Source organism: Schistocerca piceifrons, chromosome 2 (genome assembly GCF_021461385.2).
Source record: "Schistocerca piceifrons isolate TAMUIC-IGC-003096 chromosome 2, iqSchPice1.1, whole genome shotgun sequence".
NCBI lineage: Eukaryota > Metazoa > Arthropoda > Insecta > Orthoptera > Acrididae > Schistocerca > Schistocerca piceifrons.
In genome coordinates this window covers 165,317,878-165,337,008 of record NC_060139.1, presented here as the reverse complement: position 1 = coordinate 165,337,008, position 19,131 = coordinate 165,317,878, and the positions used below count along the sequence as shown (strand labels likewise).

At 41.2% G+C, this 19,131-nt stretch overlaps 1 protein-coding gene across 1 annotated transcript in view; it reads right to left on the bottom strand.

The window, feature by feature from the left end:
- LOC124775218 overlaps positions 1 to 19,131 on the bottom strand; it is a 385,130-nt gene that overhangs the window by 53,661 nt on the left and 312,338 nt on the right. Inside the window, exon 9 of the mRNA XM_047250056.1 lies at positions 9,710 to 9,798. Within this exon, the coding sequence (XP_047106012.1) occupies positions 9,710 to 9,798 (89 nt within the window). The remainder of the gene's footprint in view (positions 1 to 9,709; positions 9,799 to 19,131) is intronic.

Below are 19,131 nucleotides of genomic sequence, written 5' to 3'. Positions count from 1 at the left end.
CTAATTAATGTGGAAAACCGGAAATGGGACAGACTGAGGTCAAAAAACGAAAACTGGTGTATTTGGCGGAAACAGGTTCCAAAGAGGATAACTATAAACAGCAACTTGATAAAGAGCAGCATTGCCAGTTTGCAAACAAGGAATACAAATTACTTTAAACATAGTGTATTGAAAAACTCTGAATACAAATATACTCTAAAATACAAGTGTAAATACTAATGAAGAATGATCACAAGTTGGTGTAATGCCAGAAATGATGGGTTTGAGGCTTTTCCTGCATTACATTAGACAATATTCAAAAGAAGATGTATTTTTAAAGCTCCATGCCCAGTTGGATCTACTTAAAAATGCAGGAAATAAAGTGCAAAATTAAAATCTTCAAAAACTGTCGGTTACTGGCAGGTGTAGCACATGCATTCTGTGTAGTAGTTCCGTTCCATCTTATAAGGGTTCCAGCGACAATGTGCGGTACTATGGTGGAATATGGCAGGACACATCAGTTTATATAGTACAGTGGACATGAGAAAAATAGAGGGTAAACAGACATTCTGGATATGCTACAAGGTTTACGTTGCATTAGATGTACACTGTCGCACCTCCTATGTTGGAGACAGCAACATGCTCTATAATTTATGTGCCCTAGGGATCAGGCTGTTTCGTTAAAATTAGACCCAGTTTATCAACATTCTACGTTGATACACATAATATCTAGACAGGTCAGTTCGCAATATGATAGGTATGATTACTTCGTGATCTTAACACCTCCTTCGAGAAAAGCTGGCCAATACTAAATAACGTTGATTTCAGTGCCAAAACGTAAAACTGTCAGACAAGAGTCTGCACAATACCACTGTATGTCGATGAAGACAGTGCTCCAGAGTAAAATTGTTAAGACATTTAGACATGTACTACACAGTTCTGTACGGTATGTCACCAACAGATTTCCAGCGAGGCCTGATGACGTGAGACTGCAGTACGATGCGGGGCATGGAAAATATTCCCTTCTGTTACCACACAAACCCTCCTTAACATAACAGCTATATTTCGTTGTTCATACCCATAATTCAGTATTACTTAAAACTCATGCTTTGGTAAGCTTACACTGATTTGTAGGTATACTAGGAAGATACAATACTCAAAGAAAGTAAATGGAATTTGTAGCACAAACTGGGAAACTTTAATTTAAATACTAGATGTAAGGCGGAAATGTCACTATGTATCTACACTTTAACACATATGCAATGCTACAAATTTCCTCCATATTTTGTAAAAGTAAAGAACTTAACAGCGAACTATTAAAATATCAGAATTATGCATTAAAATATTTTGCATTTTGACTTAGTAGCGAAAGCAACGAATTTTATGTTAAATTGGTTCATGTAATAGATTCTTTTAGGATTCCCGGGAGTAGTCTTGCTTAAGGTAAGCAAACAGGACTGTGGCAATTTTCTCCATATTTCGCAATGTTATGCAAAAATTGTAACAAACTAACGCGTAGGCAGAATAATCATGCTTCCAACACCTTAGGGATATGTAGCAGAATGATATATCCATTTGAAATTACAACTGCGTCACTGTATGTTGTAAGGAAACTACACAGCAATGGTGAATTCCAAGATTTTTAAAAAGGTCATGATCGTCCTCATTCCATAAAAATGGTGTCATTACTGCTTTTATAAGCAAAGGAATCAGTGGCAGAGGGGCTATGCTCCGTAAATAATAAAGTGTGGAATGGCTTCCTTCGACTGTTGTATGGAAAAGGCCTTCTGCTGTACAAGCTTTTCTTAAATTGTTACATAGAGCAGATGGATCTGTGACACAGTACTACATATAGCACGTTTTTGTAATAAGTATATCATCCACAGATACTTCGCTAGTCAGTCAGTGATTCCTGTACGTGATCACAATCATTAGAAACGTTGCAAATTGACTGGAGCTTTGCAGTATGTATCGCTTTACCACAGAATGATGCAATATGGCTGTGAAGCTACAATACTGTGTGAAGTGATGTCACATTAATATATATATACTGCTAAATTTCTTCCCTAAGAAGGTATTATGGGGTGGAGAGTAATAGCACGTGTACACAAAAACATGGATTGCATGTATGATTGCAGATCTCTGATCAAGAACTAAAAAATCTATCTTACGTCAAAATAAAATTTCTGTATTGTTAAAATTTATAAAAAATACATATTTCGAGTATGAAACACAGTTCGTGCTATTGCTGTAACTTATTTGTTCTATAGGAGTAAATAAAAATATACTCCGATCACATATTGACACTAAAAACTAAACTCCACCCGAACAGGTCATGAAGGCCCAACGGTACCGTCCAGCCACCGTGTCATCCTCAGCCCACAGGTGTCACTGCATTTGGATATGGAGATATGTTGACACTATTACTGGCAAAATCATTACTCATTGGTTATGGCTGACGCGCAAAACAGCCACACCAATATAAATGAGCTGGTGAATAATGATGGAAGCTCCATGCAAGTGGTAGCAGGTGATGTGGTTGTCTATTAGAAGATAGTAACATTGGAAAATTGTACAGAATTGCAGGAATACTTTCAGTTCACTGATTGCTGCAGGAACTGGGAGTTGGACCAGGATACAAGTAAATGTAACGTGCTGCTCATAAGTAGGCGAAGAGACCCACTCCTTTGCTATTACACCACTGAGAAAAGGTCACTGAAAACAGTAATAGGCAAGCAAATGCCAGGCTCAGATTCATTGGATGAATATTAAGCAAATGTTATGCATCCACTAAAGAAGGGGCTTACAAAACGCTTGTTCGACCGAATGCTGAGTATGATTTGTCGGTCTTAGACTCTGAGTTCCTTGCCAGGTCGCCTTAATGAAACAGGTAGACGAGATACAATTTGTACTGGCAGGCACGCGATTGTTAAGGACATTAAACAAGCTGTAGTAGTAGACACTACAAGAGAGGCACTGTGCATGTTGGAGAGGTTTATTGTTGAAAAAATCTTACAGAGCACAGTCCAGGAAGAACTGGGCAACTTATTATTTCCTCCCACATACATCCTGCGAAATTATTCCAATGAGAAAATTCGAGAAATTGGATCCAACGCAGAGCTTTACCAATAATCATTCCTATCATGTGCTGTTCACAAATGGGACAGTGATGGGGGTTAAATGATAGATGTAGCTGAGGTTGCTAAATGTAAGTAATGAATTTGTTTATAAACTAACTTTGTTTCTAATCAACATCATCATCAAATCGGCGATGGAGGACCCTGTAGATCATGTGCCGACCTCACAACGCTCCTCCATAGATGGTGATCTTGCCCACTTTGGTTCCAGTTGTCACGGACTCTTAGCTAGAAAAGGTGTTTCTGTAGCTCATCCTCCTATCGCGTTCTGGGTCTTCCCATTGGACGGGTATCAACAGGTCTTCCCATACGTACGGCTTTTGCCCGAGAGGTGTCTGGTCTCTTAGCAATGTGGCCTGCCAAGCTTATTATCCGCGCTTTCAGTTTTTGAACGATGTTTCCTCATCAGCTCATACAGTTCTCGGTTTTTTCTACATGTCCACGAGCTCTCTTCCTGGACAGGTCCAAAGATCCTTCTCATAATTTTTCTTTCGAATACCAACAAGTTTTATTAATCCTTCTTTATGCTTAGGGTTTCTGTTCCATACAACAATACTGGCACTATCACGGCATTGTAAGCATTAAGTTTCGTCTTAATTGACATATTCTTGGATGAAATTATCTGCTTTAGACTGAAATAAGTTTTAGAGCACTTCACAATACGTTTGTTTATTTCTTGTTTTAAATTATTTTGCCTGTTGAACCATGTAACAAGGTACTTCAGATTTTCCACTTTAGCAAATTTCCATATCCCTACCTATAATGGGATATCATGAGGGGCTTCTCTTGATACCTCCATTACCTCGGTATTTCCCGCATTAATCCGTAACCCGATCTTACTTGTATTTTGCGCTAGGTCCTCTACAGTTTCTGCCATCTCTTCCTCTGATTCTGCTAGAACTGCAAAGTCGTCTGCATAGCCCAATTAATCTGTCCAATCATTTAGCGTCACCCCTTTGTTTTCTCTTTTCATTTCTCAGATTGCTTTCTCTAGGACCAAATTAAGTAACAGTGGTGAAATAACATCACCTTGTCTCACACCCGTTCTGATATGGAATTCCTCGGACAGCTCCCCTTGGTATTTGACTTTGGCTATTGTCTTCGCTGTGCTCACCTTGACCATGTTTATTAACTTCATTGGTATACCAAGCTATCTCAGGATTTGTACATACTTAATCTGTAGATACTGTCATAAGCCTTAGAGAAGTCCTCTAACGACGTCACCAAAAACCGATGGCTGAATTCCTAGCACTTTTCCCAGATTTTCTTAACGGTGAAGCCTGCCTGGTGCTCTCCTACAATACTTTTGCAAATGGCTTAAGTTTTTCAAGTATTATTAAAGACAGAACTTTGTAAGGTACACTTAGGAGAGAAATGCCTCTGTAGTAGTTACAATTACTATTAATGTTTCTTTTATACAGAGGGATAATGACGGCTGATTTCCACTCTTCTGGGATTTCCTATTTTTCCCATATTTCTTTTATGAGATTGTATAGCTCTTCCTGAAGTGTGTCTCCTCCTGCCTTCAGCATCTCTGCCATTTTTCTATCCTCTCCTGCTGCTTTATTATTGTTTAATTTCCTCATTGCTCTTTCTACATCTAGCTGAGTCACCTGAATGTTTGCGGCTTCTCCTTCACCCTCTGCATTATTCTCAAGTGGAAAGCCACTCTCTGGGTCTTCAGCATTTAATAGCTGTTCAACATATTCTCTCTACCTGTTCAGGATAGTTTTCTTGTTTAGTAGCGTATTTCCATCCTGATCATTAATAACTAAAGCGTCGTTTCTGTGACCATTCCTCACATGTTTCAACATCTGAAACATTATCCTGCCGTCTAATATTCTATTTCCCTTTTAGATTTCATCAGTTATATTGTGCATGAACTTTCTTTTTTCTGTTCACACACACACACACACACACACACACACACACACACACACAAATATATATATATATATATATATATATATATATATATATACACTCCTGGAAATTGAAATAAGAACACCGTGAATTCATTGTCGCAGGAAGGGGAAACTTTATTGACACATTCCTGGGGTCAGATACATCACATGATCACACTGACAGAACCACAGGCACATAGACACAGGCAACAGAGCATGCACAATGTCGGCACTAGTACAGTGTATATCCACCTTTCGCAGCAATGCAGGCTGGTATTCTCCCATGGAGACGATCGTAGAGATCCTGGATGTAGTCCTGTGGAACGGCTTGCCATGCCATTTCCACCTGGCGCCTTGGACCAGCGTTCGTGCTGGACGTACAGACCGCGTGAGACGACGCTTCATCCAGTCCCAAACATGCTCAATGGGGGACAGATCCGGAGATCTTGCTGGCCAGGGTAGTTGACTTACACCTTCTAGGGCACGTTTGGTGGCACGGGATACATGCGGACGTGCATTGTCCTGTTGGAACAGCATGTTCCCTTGCCGGTCTAGGAATGGTAGAACGATGGGTTCGATGACGGTTTGGATGTACCGTGCACTGTTCAGTGTCCCCTCGACGATCACCAGTGGTGTACGGCCAGTGTAGGAGATCGCTCCCCACACCATGATGCCGGGTGTTGGCCCTGTGTGCCTCGGTCGTATGCAGTCCTGATTGTGGCGCTCACCTGCACGGCGCCAAACACGCATACGACCATCATTGGCACCAAGGCAGAAGCGACTCTCATCGCTGAAGACGACACGTCTCCATTCGTCCCTCCATTCACGCCTGTCGCGACACCACTGGAGGCGGGCTGCACGATGTTGGGGCGTGAGCAGAAGACGGCCTAACGGTGTGCGGGACCGTAGCCCAGCTTCATGGAGACGGTTGCGAATGGTCCTCGCCGATACCCCAGGAGCAACAGTGTCCATAATTTGCTGGGAAGTGGCGGTGCGGTCCCCTACGGCACTGCGTAGGATCCTACGGTCTTGGCGTGCATCCGTGCGTCGCTGCGGTCCGGTCCCAGGTCGACGGGCACGTGCACCTTCCGCCGACCACTGGCGACAACATCGATGTACTGTGGAGACCTCACGCCCCACGTGTTGAGCAATTCGGCGGTACGTCCACCCGGCCTCCCGCATGCCCACTATACGCCCTCGCTCAAAGTCCGTCAACTGCACATACGGTTCACGTCCACGCTGTCGCGGCATGCTACCAGTGTTAAAGACTGCGATGGAGCTCCGTATGCCACGGCAAACTGGCTGACACTGACGGCGGCGGTGCACAAATGCTGCGCTGCCATTCGACGGCCAACACCGCGGTTCCTGGAGTGTCCGCTGTGCCGTGCGTGTGATCATTGCTTGTACAGCCCTCTCGCAGTGTCCGGAGCAAGTATGGTGGGTCTGACACACCGGTGTCAATGTGTTCTTTTTTCCATTTCCAGGAGTGCATATATATATATATATATATATATATATATATATATATATATATTGCAAGGATCTGTCAGTAACCTTTATAATTACCACTTTAGTAATATTACACTGATTAATAGGTAGACTTAGAAAAAACAGTATGCACATAAGTTACCAGAATATGCAACAGAAGCTGTTGGGTTATAACGCAAATGCTAGACGTAAGAAGGAGATGACACCACGCATGTGTACTTAAACAGAGGAAAGATGATAAGTTCTAGGATTGTTGCAACATATATACATTTAATGTGTTTATGCAGGTGCACAGCCGGTAGTTCCCCCAGGTTCACGCAGTGCTGTTGGAAGTCATTCCAATCTGGACCTCCGATTTCACCAAAAGCGGTGGCGGCAGCGGCGGCGGCCAGTGAGTGCTTTAGCCAGCTGGAGGCTGAGGAAGTGTGTTAGTGCCTTGAGCCCCAAGCAGTATTGGTTTCAATAGGCAAGCATACCTGTCTCTTTCTCTCCTACAGCAAACACACAGTGGTAATTATTTATACATTAAAAGCCTCAGATTAGCGACCATCTATATTTGTCTTTGGATGAAGATCTCGTATGGAAGTCCTTACAGTGGCTACATCTTCAAAAAATTCCTGTTACACTAAAAAGTTATAATAATACTTTAGTTGCTTTTCACGTCAAAACTGTCTTCCATTCTTTGAATTACTTGTTGTTATTGCACAGGGTTATGACCGTTGGAATGACTTACGGGCTCACTTTTCTTGAGCAGACGCACCTGATTGGACCATCACGATACCATTAAGATAAGGCTATCTTGGAAACATGTGGCAGCCATATTGGGTCAGAAATTATACTTATTTAGGTAAGACTATCATGGAAATAATCTGGCAGCCATAGTGGGTCATAAACTATAGTGAGAAAGATATGGGTAACATAAATATAGAGGCAGCCATCTCAGATCATAAACTATAGTGGTAAGGATAATTAACTGGATAATAAATTATGTCCTTAATAAACCCCGATATTTGTCCATAGCTAGTAGGATAGAAGGATAGAATCACAGCGTCCTAAATAAACAATGTGGCGAAATGGTCTACTGGGAGAGGAGGCAAGGGTGGGGTAGGGAGGGAGGAGGACAGATAACGATTACAGTTGTGGTTTGTTTGGATCAGAGTCATAAATAATTGCACCAGACAACGCTCTGCTTACCTATTTACAGCTCCATGCCTACAGTATGCATGCCAGCTGACAAAGAACCAATTCGAAAGATACAAACAACAGTCAATTCTGGAAAATAATTACAGTCATTGCTTAACATCTCATTTACTCATTAACTGCACAGAAAACATCTGAAATGTGTTTACAGTCATAGGCGTTATTTGTGTAACATTGTGCTTCTATTGAGTTGTAGAGAATGAACTTTTCAGTGATTGTATTACCAACTAACTCTTTCAACAAAAGTCTTCCGCTCTGTTGAAACATTACAGATGTGTTCCTTTACAGCAATCATTTCCATTCCTGCAAAACACTAACTGAAAAGTTGTCAACAAAATATCAATAATTGTTATTGTAAAAATACATAACTGGAAGTCTATGAGTTTCAGAAAAAAATTTGCATGAAAATATCAATATCTGAAATAATCAAATTTACTTTGAAGAAATAAAATGAGCATTGTAATTCAGTTTTTCGTTAATTTTGACTGGTGAGGGGTCATTGTAATAATACTATAACAAATGACTGAATAGAAATTCGACACTCATGAAATCACATGGACTGGCTAGTGATACAAAATTGTAATAAAGTGGAGTAGGTAGAGACATTAGAGGAATAAGAATACAATTTTTTAGTAGAATAATCTTATTGATTTCCCATAAGACTATGCAGCTTTTTACATTCTGCTGAAGTGTTTTCTTCTCTTAGAAAGTATTTAGTACAAGATTGCTACCTATATTACCTGAATTGGAAATTGCATACCTATGATCAAACGCTGCATTCTCAGACTTCAAAATCTTTATATATATATATATATATAATGCTTTCTGAAAGAGGTATATATATAGCCCAAAATCAGTCACAGTGTTGCTTATTAGTTTCAGTAGTGTTTATTAACAGTCAATAAAGCTTGAAATTTTAAAAAAAGTATCCCTTGATGTAACATAGTTACTGAAAAGTGATCATAAATATAACTAATGTTTGTTCTGAACTAACAAGTCTAGTATTCAGTTATTTCCGTGATTACTGAAAAACCTACTTGGAGTGTAAAATTAAACAGAATGTACTTAGCTGATATGTAAGTGATTTGTGTGCCTTAATGTGCGGTAATGAGCACAAGTAGCTTGTAAATCTCACTAATAAATTAATGTAATAGAGTAATAGTTCTTAAACAACATAACTGGTTGCGGTATGTATATGTATCCTTACTGTAACAATGTCATGGGAAGCTAATCTGCGAATATGTCTAATGATTCTACTGTAAAGAATATGAAAAAGGAAATAAATCTGTAATCACAACAGTGGAAAGAGAATGAAGTTCCATCGTGTTCGTCTTAGTAACGAGCAGGCATCAGAATTACAAACGGAATGACTAAGTACAGCCCACGTCGTGCTTGCTGTGTTTGTTTACGTTCATCCCTGTACATTTTAAATATGAATGCTATATCGCAATATCACATTCAGCCAACAGGCTGCGAGATCCAAATACCTTTACTGCATTGCTGTTGTGAGAACAGATTTCATCAAAATATTTTATCTATCAAATTTACAATCTTCTTCTTTGATTCCGAGTCGTGAGTAACAGAAATAAGATTGTCTTAAGAGAACAGTTGCATTTAATGGACTAAACGTTTCTAGCTATTACCAGGTATCTATTATGTGAAAGGTCGTCTTGGCAAATTAAAACTGTGGGTAAATGTTCCTCATACGGCAATAAAACTGCAGTATTTTCGGGCGATACGAGACCCTTCCATTAGCATAGTTAGCCATTAAGTAGGCAGTCGACTGGGTACCTGAACTTTATCGCAAATCTACTAATAACCACATTACTCCATTGATAGATCTGCCATTAATGTTTGCCAGACTACTCTGATAAACTGCAGGAGAGATTCGCAGGAGCTGTAGAGTAATATCCGTTGTTCCTAAATACCTATACTGGTATAAATTCGTTATTATTTGGCTACTAGGAAAGTTCTCACGAAATAAGGAAGTGCAGAGGTTACCTATCTGAAGAAACCTTTGACCTTCACGGTCGTACTTGGGCCACACTACAGGTTCGTTGCTCGTCACAGGGTGTGGCTCGTTTGGATTCCTGCAAAAGACAAAAGTTTTGGAAATATAGTAACATATTGTGGAGGATCTTCAAAAATTATGATAAAACTGACTCCGGAACTAAAATAATTTGTCCGAATGCATTGTACATCGTATGAGAGCACAGGAATGGAAATAACAATTTTAAAGTAAAAAATAAGTATTATTAATTACTGAAATATGAAAGATAAGTTGCCACAAGTAAAAGCACCAAAATTAACGGATGATAACAAGTATAATTTATTTGTATATGTTAACAATTTTTATAGACTTCAGCTGATTTCTGTAATTTTGGAATTGTATGCAGTTATGTATGCTTATATCAAACTATTTGTAGTATAATTTTGGGCAAACCACATTCTGCGTAAATTAAAAAGCACAGAATTACATTTGCTAACTAAATATATTCATTAAGAGAAAACAAGCTATCATCGGAACCGGAAGGAAATGTGACCATATGAGACTGATGCGACAAAGATAATCGTCGATCGTATGTAGGGAATATAGTAGAGCAACATTCGTATGGCACATCTGCTTTATTTCCGATGTCTTTTTCAGCAGAAATAGCCAGAAGTCAGAAACATGTTGCGTGCTTGAATTTTAAAAAATGCCGCAAATAAAGTATTCATCCGGAGGCTAAATATTTAGCTGCAATCCATTGTTTCAAACCTCAGTCTCCCCACACCCTTTCTAAAAGCGGAATGAGCCAATGGGCAATTGTTTTTTTTTCTATTTTCCCCAGGTGGAGTGTCGATACGATGTGAGGAACTCAGGTTTGATTTTCCGGATTCGCAAATATTTCATACAGATTATTAATTCTTTAAACATTCCTCTTGTCTGAAAAGTGGTCTGTTTGATGATGGACCAACCACACATGTGCCACCCTCCACCACACACACACACACACACACACACACACACACAAACACTCCGTTTCCAAAGGACGCTTTTCAGACAGCAAAAAGTGGCCAGTTACCGAACAAGAGGAAGTTCGTACTACATTCAGGAGCTGTATTAAAGTAAAGGCCATCCTCTAGTATTGCCAATTCTTCACTGCGTCTTTGCAAAGCGTGATAACACAGTTTCATACAGAGAGTACTGTTGGTTGCTTCCGAAAACAGGCTTATACCAGAGATAAAATAAAAACCGGTCCAGTGATTGCAGCTATATACAGTATGTTTCCGTAAGAACATGCAAAAATGTAAGGGGACGTACTGAATGCTCCGCTGAACAATTTGAGACAGGGAACCTGAGGTCAGAGAAGCCAGCTTAGGGAGATATCCAAGTAAACTTATCTACCGCTTTGTCTGGCGTTACTGTTTTTCAGCTTATTTGCAACTAACATGCTTACAAGTTTACACGTACTGTTCTGTTTATTTACATGTAAATTCCTTTTTTTTTCCTGAAAGGAAACAAGGCGGAGGAGCCTGATTACCAGGATGCCGTGAGGTAGGTTTTGCTTACTTTTCTTGTCGATAAGTTGGCTTTGTTGTATCGTATTTACATTGTCCCATGACAAAACGTGCTAGGAATCAACGACAGACCAATACATTAATCAGTGCTATTCAGAGGCGTACAGTGCAATACGATGGAGCAGTACTGGTGCAGTATTTCCTGATAGCTAGATTGGAAGTGGAATCCTATTCCATGACCTGCGAGGTCACCTGACCTGAATCCCCTTGATTACTTATTGTGGGGATGTCTAAAGTCACTTGTGTGTGAGACCACAGTGGATACGGAGATGGAATCGGTTGCCAGAATCGTAGATGCCTGTGATGTGATTCGGAGCTCACCTGGGATATTTGTCATGGTTAGAACCTTGTTCGCCGATATCGTGCGGACTAGATGTGCGACTGGAATCAAGACTTCCTTGCAGGCAGAACTCAAGATGTCGCGCTTAACGGAACAGAATCGACAGATGTAAAGGTAATTTCCGGAGTACCCTAAGGGAACGTGATAGTGTCGTTACTATTTACGGTGAATATAAATAATCTAGTAGAAAGAGTCGGGAGCTGTTTAAGACTGTTCTCAGATGGCACGGTTCCCTACAGGAAAGTAGCAATGCCAGAAGACATTACTGATTTGTAGAATGTCCTAAAGAGGAATGATGAACGTTGGAGACTCTGGCAGTTGACCCTGAACGTCAATACATGTAACTTACTGTGCATACACAGTAAAAGTAATCCACTATTGTACAACTACATAACTGATGACAAACAGCTGTAAACGGTATGTACCGTAAAATATCTTGGAGTATTTATCCAGAGTGACCTTAAGTGGAATGACCACAAAAAAAAAAAAAAAAAAAAAAAAAAAAAAAAAAAAGTATGAAAAGCAAATGCATGACTCAGACTCATAGCAAGAATGTTAAGAAAATCTATCTCATCCATTGTTCAACCGATTCTTGAGTATTCATCATTAATCTGGGACCATTACCGGGTAGGACTAGTGGAAGAAATAAAGAATATCCAACGAAGAAGGGCGCATTTCGTCACAGGATCGTTTGGGTCGCCCGAGTGCGTTTCAGGAATGCCAAAAACAGAAAAACAACCACCTCTAGTGGCAGACACTACAAGAGAGGCATTGTGCATCACTGAGAAGTTTTCTATTGAAATATCGAGAGAGCACTTTCCAGGAAGAGTCGGCCAACATATTTCTTTCTTCCACATACACCTTGCGAAATGACCACAAGGAGAAAATTCGAGAAATTTGATCTAATAGAGAGGCTTAGCAAGAATCATTCTTCCCACTTGCCAGTTGCAAAAGTGAAGGGTGGATCAGTCAGTGATGTCCGAAGTATCCTCCGCTATACACCGTCACATGGCTTACAGAGTACTGATGTGGCTGTAGCTTATGAAACACTGGACGAGTATAGTCTGGGTGATCTGCATTCCGATTTAAGCAACAGCTAGTTTTTAACGCATTTCATTAATGAAGACGTTAAACCTCCTGAATTATAAGTACAGTGGTATAATTTCGCAGGTATATGCTATATGTGGGTACTATATGCAAAATGTCTTGCCAATATAGTTAATAATTAAGAAGTAATGAATGCCTAACACTGAAGTTGTATACTGCATGAATAGAAGAAATGTAATAAGCGGTAAATATTTTTCCTGTCATTATTTTGCGAGCAGTGCCAGCGGTAAAAATTGTCATAAAGGTTAGAAATTATGATTAAAGTTTGTTAGAAGTTGCTAAGTGATCTCTTTCGCAAATGCTGGATGAATATAGTCTGGATATTTGCGTATGGTGAGCTGCACTGCCCCAAGACATGTACAAGATTTGTAAATGTAATACTTATCTTACAGTGTTAAACTTTTAACAGAAGATTACTATATGAGTAGTTTATGACGGTATTTTAAATTTTTAAATTCGTTCACTAATTACATGAAATATTGGAAATCAAATTTTTATTGCTCCTGAAAGCCAGTAGTCAGGTAGTCTGTCACTGCGACCGAATTAGCCGTTTGGTAATATAGATGAGTTGTTTATTAAGCTTGATCTGGGGATACCTACTCCGAGATCGTGTCCATTAACGTCTCTGCCACGCTTAATTGTGCATTGCTTGTGAGCTTTGCTATGTAGTTACATTAATGAGTCCGTCTCCATTTGTGAACCTCAGTATGATGACGTGAATACATACTTTAAAAAAAGCACAATGTGAGAAATATGGTATTTGTAAATAATGTTTAGTCACGCAAATGTAATTTATTTCCATACATCTCCCTCTGCATGACTAAATATTTTTTATTGTTATATCTTTGACATTGTATTTTGTATGTTTCTAACACTTGCTGTTAGCAAAACTCTGGAAGCACTTCTTGTATGGTTACTACGATACCACCGAGCCGATAGGACGCACAGCAGAGCAGCAGTAGCAGCACTTGTGTGATCAACTGTAGATTAATTTAGTCTTTGTTTTTTGTTCACATGCTTCTGCAAAGAAGTGAACTGCACGTGTGTATTTTACTGTGTAGATTAGAGTTTAGAAAATTAATCGTAGTTTTTTTGGTTTTGCTCAAGTTCTGTGAATATCGTTGTGTAGGGCAGCTTCGCAGTGTAAATTTTCCGTGCAGAGAAATTTATCTCTGTTTAATATCTTGCAGTCTCGGAGTTCAGTGAGAAATCTGCACATCAATTTTTAGTGTTACTTTATTCTTCTTTGGTATATTTTCAAACTCAGTAGCACCATTTGAGAACTCATATCTATTTTATACATGGTACGATATAGCTAGGGACTGTGCTTGTTGTGAGCGGACACAAGGAGAGGTGGCTGTTGTCCGTAAACAGCTGGAAGCTGCGTTGGCTACGGTCGACAAGCTTCTAGCTAATGCTCGAAGTTGCAGTGACGTCGGGGTGCCAGTGACGAGATCTGCGACACCTTTGGTGTCATTGGAATACCCTGGTGGCCCGGATGTGACTGCGGCTTCCGATACGCAACATTTGACCGGTCCCTCCTCACTCCAGAGTGGGTGGCAGACAGTAGTGGGTTCGCGTGTCACTGGGCGGAAGGCGAAACAGGGAGCACGCCGTACGGCTGGCTCCCTACGTCTTAGCAACAGGTACGAGGTGCTTCCCAGTGTTGATGATAACTTTGAGCCAGCACGGGATGCCTCTCCTGTTGGGCCAGCGGTCTATTTTCCTGCCCCGTCCGGACAAGTACAGAGGGTGGGGGGTATGTTAGTCATTGGGATCTCCAATGTTAGGCGGGTTATGGAGCGCCTCAGCAGGCAAGGCGAGAAAGAATTCTAGTGTGCATTCGGTATGTTTACTAAAATGGACATTCGGTATGTTTGCCGGGTAGTCTAATCCTTGATGAGGGGGAGGCCCTGCCGGCGGCTATCGAGCGCACTGGGTGTAACCGGCTGCATGTAGTGGCACATGTCGCCACGAATGACTCCTGCCGCTTGGGTTCTGAGGCCATTCTCGGCTCCTTTCGGCGGCTGGCTGATTTGGTGAAGAAAACTAGCAACGCACGCAGGGTGCAGCCTGTCTATTTGTAGCATCGTACCCAGGGTTGATCGCGGTCCTCTGGTTTCGAGCAGGGTGGAAGGTCTAAACCAGAGGCTCAGACGGCTCTGCGACGTATCGGGTGCGAATTTCTCGACTTCTGCTATCGGATGCAGAATTGTAGGGTTAGCCTTAATAGGTCCGGCGTGCACTACACGCAGGAAGCGGCTACTAGGGTAACGGAATACGTGTGGCGCGCACACGGGGCTTTTTTAAGTTGGAGGACCCCTCCCTTGGGAGCAAACACGATTTGCCTGTTAAATCAGCCACAGTGATCTCAGAGAATCTTGGACCTGGCAGATCAGAGATAGAAAAGGTTAATATGATTTTAGTAAACTGCACGAGCATCCAGGGAAAGGTCCCAGAATTAGTATCGCTTATTGAAGGTTATAATGCACAGATAGTATTGGGAACAGAAAGCTGGTTGAAGCCAGGCGTCAATGACAATGAAATTCTAAGTTAAGACTGGAATGTGTATCATAAGGATAGGTTAGTCGCCAATGGTGGCGGCGTGTTTATTGCAGTAAAAAATTCGATAAAATCTAGCAAGGTTATCACAGATTCCGAATGTGAATTAATCTGGGTGAAAATGAGTATCAAAGAACGGTCAAAATTGGTGATCGGATGCTTTTATATACCACCTGGGTCAGGATCTGTAGTTGTAGAGTGCTTCAGACAGAGCTTGCAGAATATCATCAGTAAATTTCCTGATGATGCCGTTGTAATACGGGGTGACTTCAACTTACCAGGTATAGATGTGGAGTGTTGTACCATCAAAACTGGTGCCAGAGACAGGGAATCGTGTGGCACTGTTCTGGATGTCTTGTCCGAAAATTACCTTGAGCAGATAGAGAACCAACTCGTGAGGGTAATGGAAGATAACAGAGAAAAGGCCGATATACTGAATTCGGTCTTCCAAAGTTGTTTCACCGAGGAAGATCGTAACTCTGTCCCTTCTTTCAATCGTCGTGATACCGTCAAAATGGCAGATATTGATATAACCGATCGTGGAATTGAAAGGCAGCTACAATCGCTTAGCAGTGGAAGGCTTCAGGACCAGATGAGATACGTATAAGATTATATAAAGGTTATGCGAAATAAATTGCTCCCCTTCCAGCAGTAATTTATCGCAGATCGCTTGAGCAACGAAAGGTACCCAACGACTGGAAAAAAGAGCAGGTCATTCCTGTTATTAAGAATGACCGTAAGACAGATCCACTCAATTATAGACCTATATCGTTGACGCAAATCTGTTGTGGAATTATGGAACATGTTTTATGCTAAAAAATTGTGACGTTCTTGGAAAATGAACAGCTCCTCTATAAAAATCAACAGGATCCCGCAAACAGAGATCCTGCCAAACTCAGCTCGCTCTTGTCCTCCACGAGATCCACAGCGCAGTGGACAAAGGCTCACAGGCTGATGCCGTTTTTCCTTAATTTCAGTAAGGCATTTGAAACCGTCCCGCGATTGGATTCTAGACTTCCTTGCACACAAAACTCAACACGTCGCTCTTAACGGATCTAAATCGACAGATGTAAAGGTAATATCCGGAGTATCACAGGGAAGTGTGATAGGACCGTTGCTATTCACAATATATACAAACGATCTAGTAGAAAGCGTCGGATGCTCTTTAAGGCTATTCGCAGATGATGCAGTTGTTTATACCAAAGTAGCAACGCCAGAAGATAGAAATAGTTTGCAGAACGACCTGCAGAGAATTGATGAATGGTGTAGACTCTGGCAGTTGACCCTGAACGTAAGTAAATGTAACATATTGTGCATTCATAGGAAAAGAAATCCACTACTGTACAGCTACACTTCTGATGACAAACAGCTGGAGGCAGCGTCTGCCGTAAAATATCCAGGCGAAACTATCCAGAGCGACCTTAAGTGGAATGACTACATAAAACAGATAGTGCGAAAAGCAGACACAAACCTCAGATTCATCGGAAGAATCTTAGGGAAATGTAACTCATTCACGAAAGAAGTGGCTTATAAGGCACTTGTTCGCCCGATTCTTGAGTATTGTTCATCTATCTGCGATCCCTGTCAGGTAGGACTGATAGAGGAGATAGAGAAGATCCAACGCCGCCTTTCTTCACGGGATCGTTTAGCTGGCGAGGGCGTTACGGACATGCTAAACAAACTCTGCTGGCAGACGTTACAAGAGAGACGCCGTGCCCCACGGAGATATTAACTACTGAAATTTGAGGACAGCACTCTTCAGGAGGAGCCAGACAAGATATTACTTCCTCCAGCATACATCTCGCGTATTGACCACTCGGAGAAGATTCGAGAAATTAGAGCCAATACAGAGGCTTACCGACAATTATTCTTCCCACGCACTCTTCGCGAGAGGAATAGGGTTGGAGAGATTAGATAGTGGTACCGAAAGTAACCTCCGCCACACACCATTAGATGGCTTGCGGAGTATAATGTAGATGTAGATGTAGATACATACTTTCCGCCTTAAGTTTTCCTGTATGTATTACGTATGAATACAACAGGTGCCTTATAATGGACTTTGACCGAAAGCGATCGCACGGTAAAGACCAAATTGAATAGCTGCTTCACATGTACGTGTACATGACGTCATTTTTTCAAGGATACTTTCCGATGATTAGGTGGGCTCAATTCATGGTCAGGCCATTCGTTTAAGGGTAGCGTCTTTGACTTGTAATCAAAACGTCCTGAATCCCGGGTCTGAATAGTATCACTGCTTTTATTATGAACAAAAATCATCAGCAATTGCGGCCGAAGACTACCGCTATGAAGAGTCACCCTCGTTCTGGTAAAGGCCTTGTCAAGCAAGATTGTGAATGGAACGAGAAACTGGCCCTAAAAGTCGGAAGAATCAGCACTGACCAACCGCAAGAGGAGGCAGGAGGCAATGGAAACCACTGCATTAAAGGCACACATTGTGTATCCAACATAAATGTGACCTGTAACTGAAAAAAGTCTTATGATCTCTTCGTTGGAAAGGGATTCAGTGTTATACCTCCCTTCAGAATTCTATGAGGGGACTGCTAAGGGGGAGATAAAATGAGAAGATGATTGAAAAGGTAACGTTCTGTAAGTCGAGTGTGGAATGACAAGTCTGATCGTGGTAATGAAGCTACAAAACCTGAAACGGTTGATGCCAAGGCTCAGTCTACATATAGTGGGGGTCAGTCAGGTGAAATGGAAAGAAGACAAAGATTTTCGGTCAGACGAGTAAAGGGTAATATCAGCACCAGCAGAAAAAGATATGGCGGGAGAAGATTCGTTACGAATAGGATGGTAGGGCAAACAGTGACTTATTGTGAATAGTTCAGCAGACAGCAGACCAACACTGCCAACAATAGTTCAGGTATACATGCCGACTTCGCAAGCAGAAGTTGAAACGAAATGTGTGGCTAGCACCTCCCGTCTGGTAGACCAGTCGCCTAGTGCATGTCTTTTTAGTTGATGCTTGCCCTTGCATGGCATACCGCCGCTCTGATCACTCAGCTGTCGAGGCGGACAAGCAGAAGATAAAGAGAGACAAAAAAGTATGTGAGGATCTAAACAGGCAATTCAGTTCCCTACATGAAGACGAAAGTGTAATAATCATGGCGTATTGGAAGGCGGGTGTAGGGGTAGGAATTGAATAAAGGGTTACGGGAGAATATGGACCTGGTAGTAGGTATGAGAGAAATGGTTCAAATGGCTCAAGCGCTACGGGACTTAACATCTGAGGTCATCAGTCCCCTAGACTTAGAACTACTTAAACCTAACTAACCTAAGGACATCACACACATCCATGCCCGAGGCAGGATTCGAACCTGCGGTCGTAGCAGCAGCGCGGTTCCGGACTGAAGAGCCTAGAACCGCTCGGCCACAGCAGCCAGCATATGAGAGACGAGAAAAAGTAACTGAGTTTTACAATAACAGTAACAGCGAATACTCCGTTTAAGAATCACAATAGGAGGAGGTCTAGTTTTCCAAGCCGGGAAATACGGGAAGATTTCAATTATATTACATCATAGCCAGACAGAGATTCCAAAACCAAATATTATATTGTAAGGTACACTCAGGAGAAGGTATACACTGCAATCACAATTCAGTTACTGTGTAAAAAATGTTGTACTCTAAGAGACTTGTCCGGAGGAGTCAATGTGCACTGAAGTGGGATACTGAAGTACTGAGGAATGATGAGAAGCTTCTTAAGTTTTCTTATATTGTAGATAGTAGAATAATAAATGTTACAATATGTGGTTTAATTGAAGAAGAATGGAGAACTCTATAAAGAGCAATCACAGAAGTTGGACAGACAAATAAAGATACAAGGAAGGTAGCT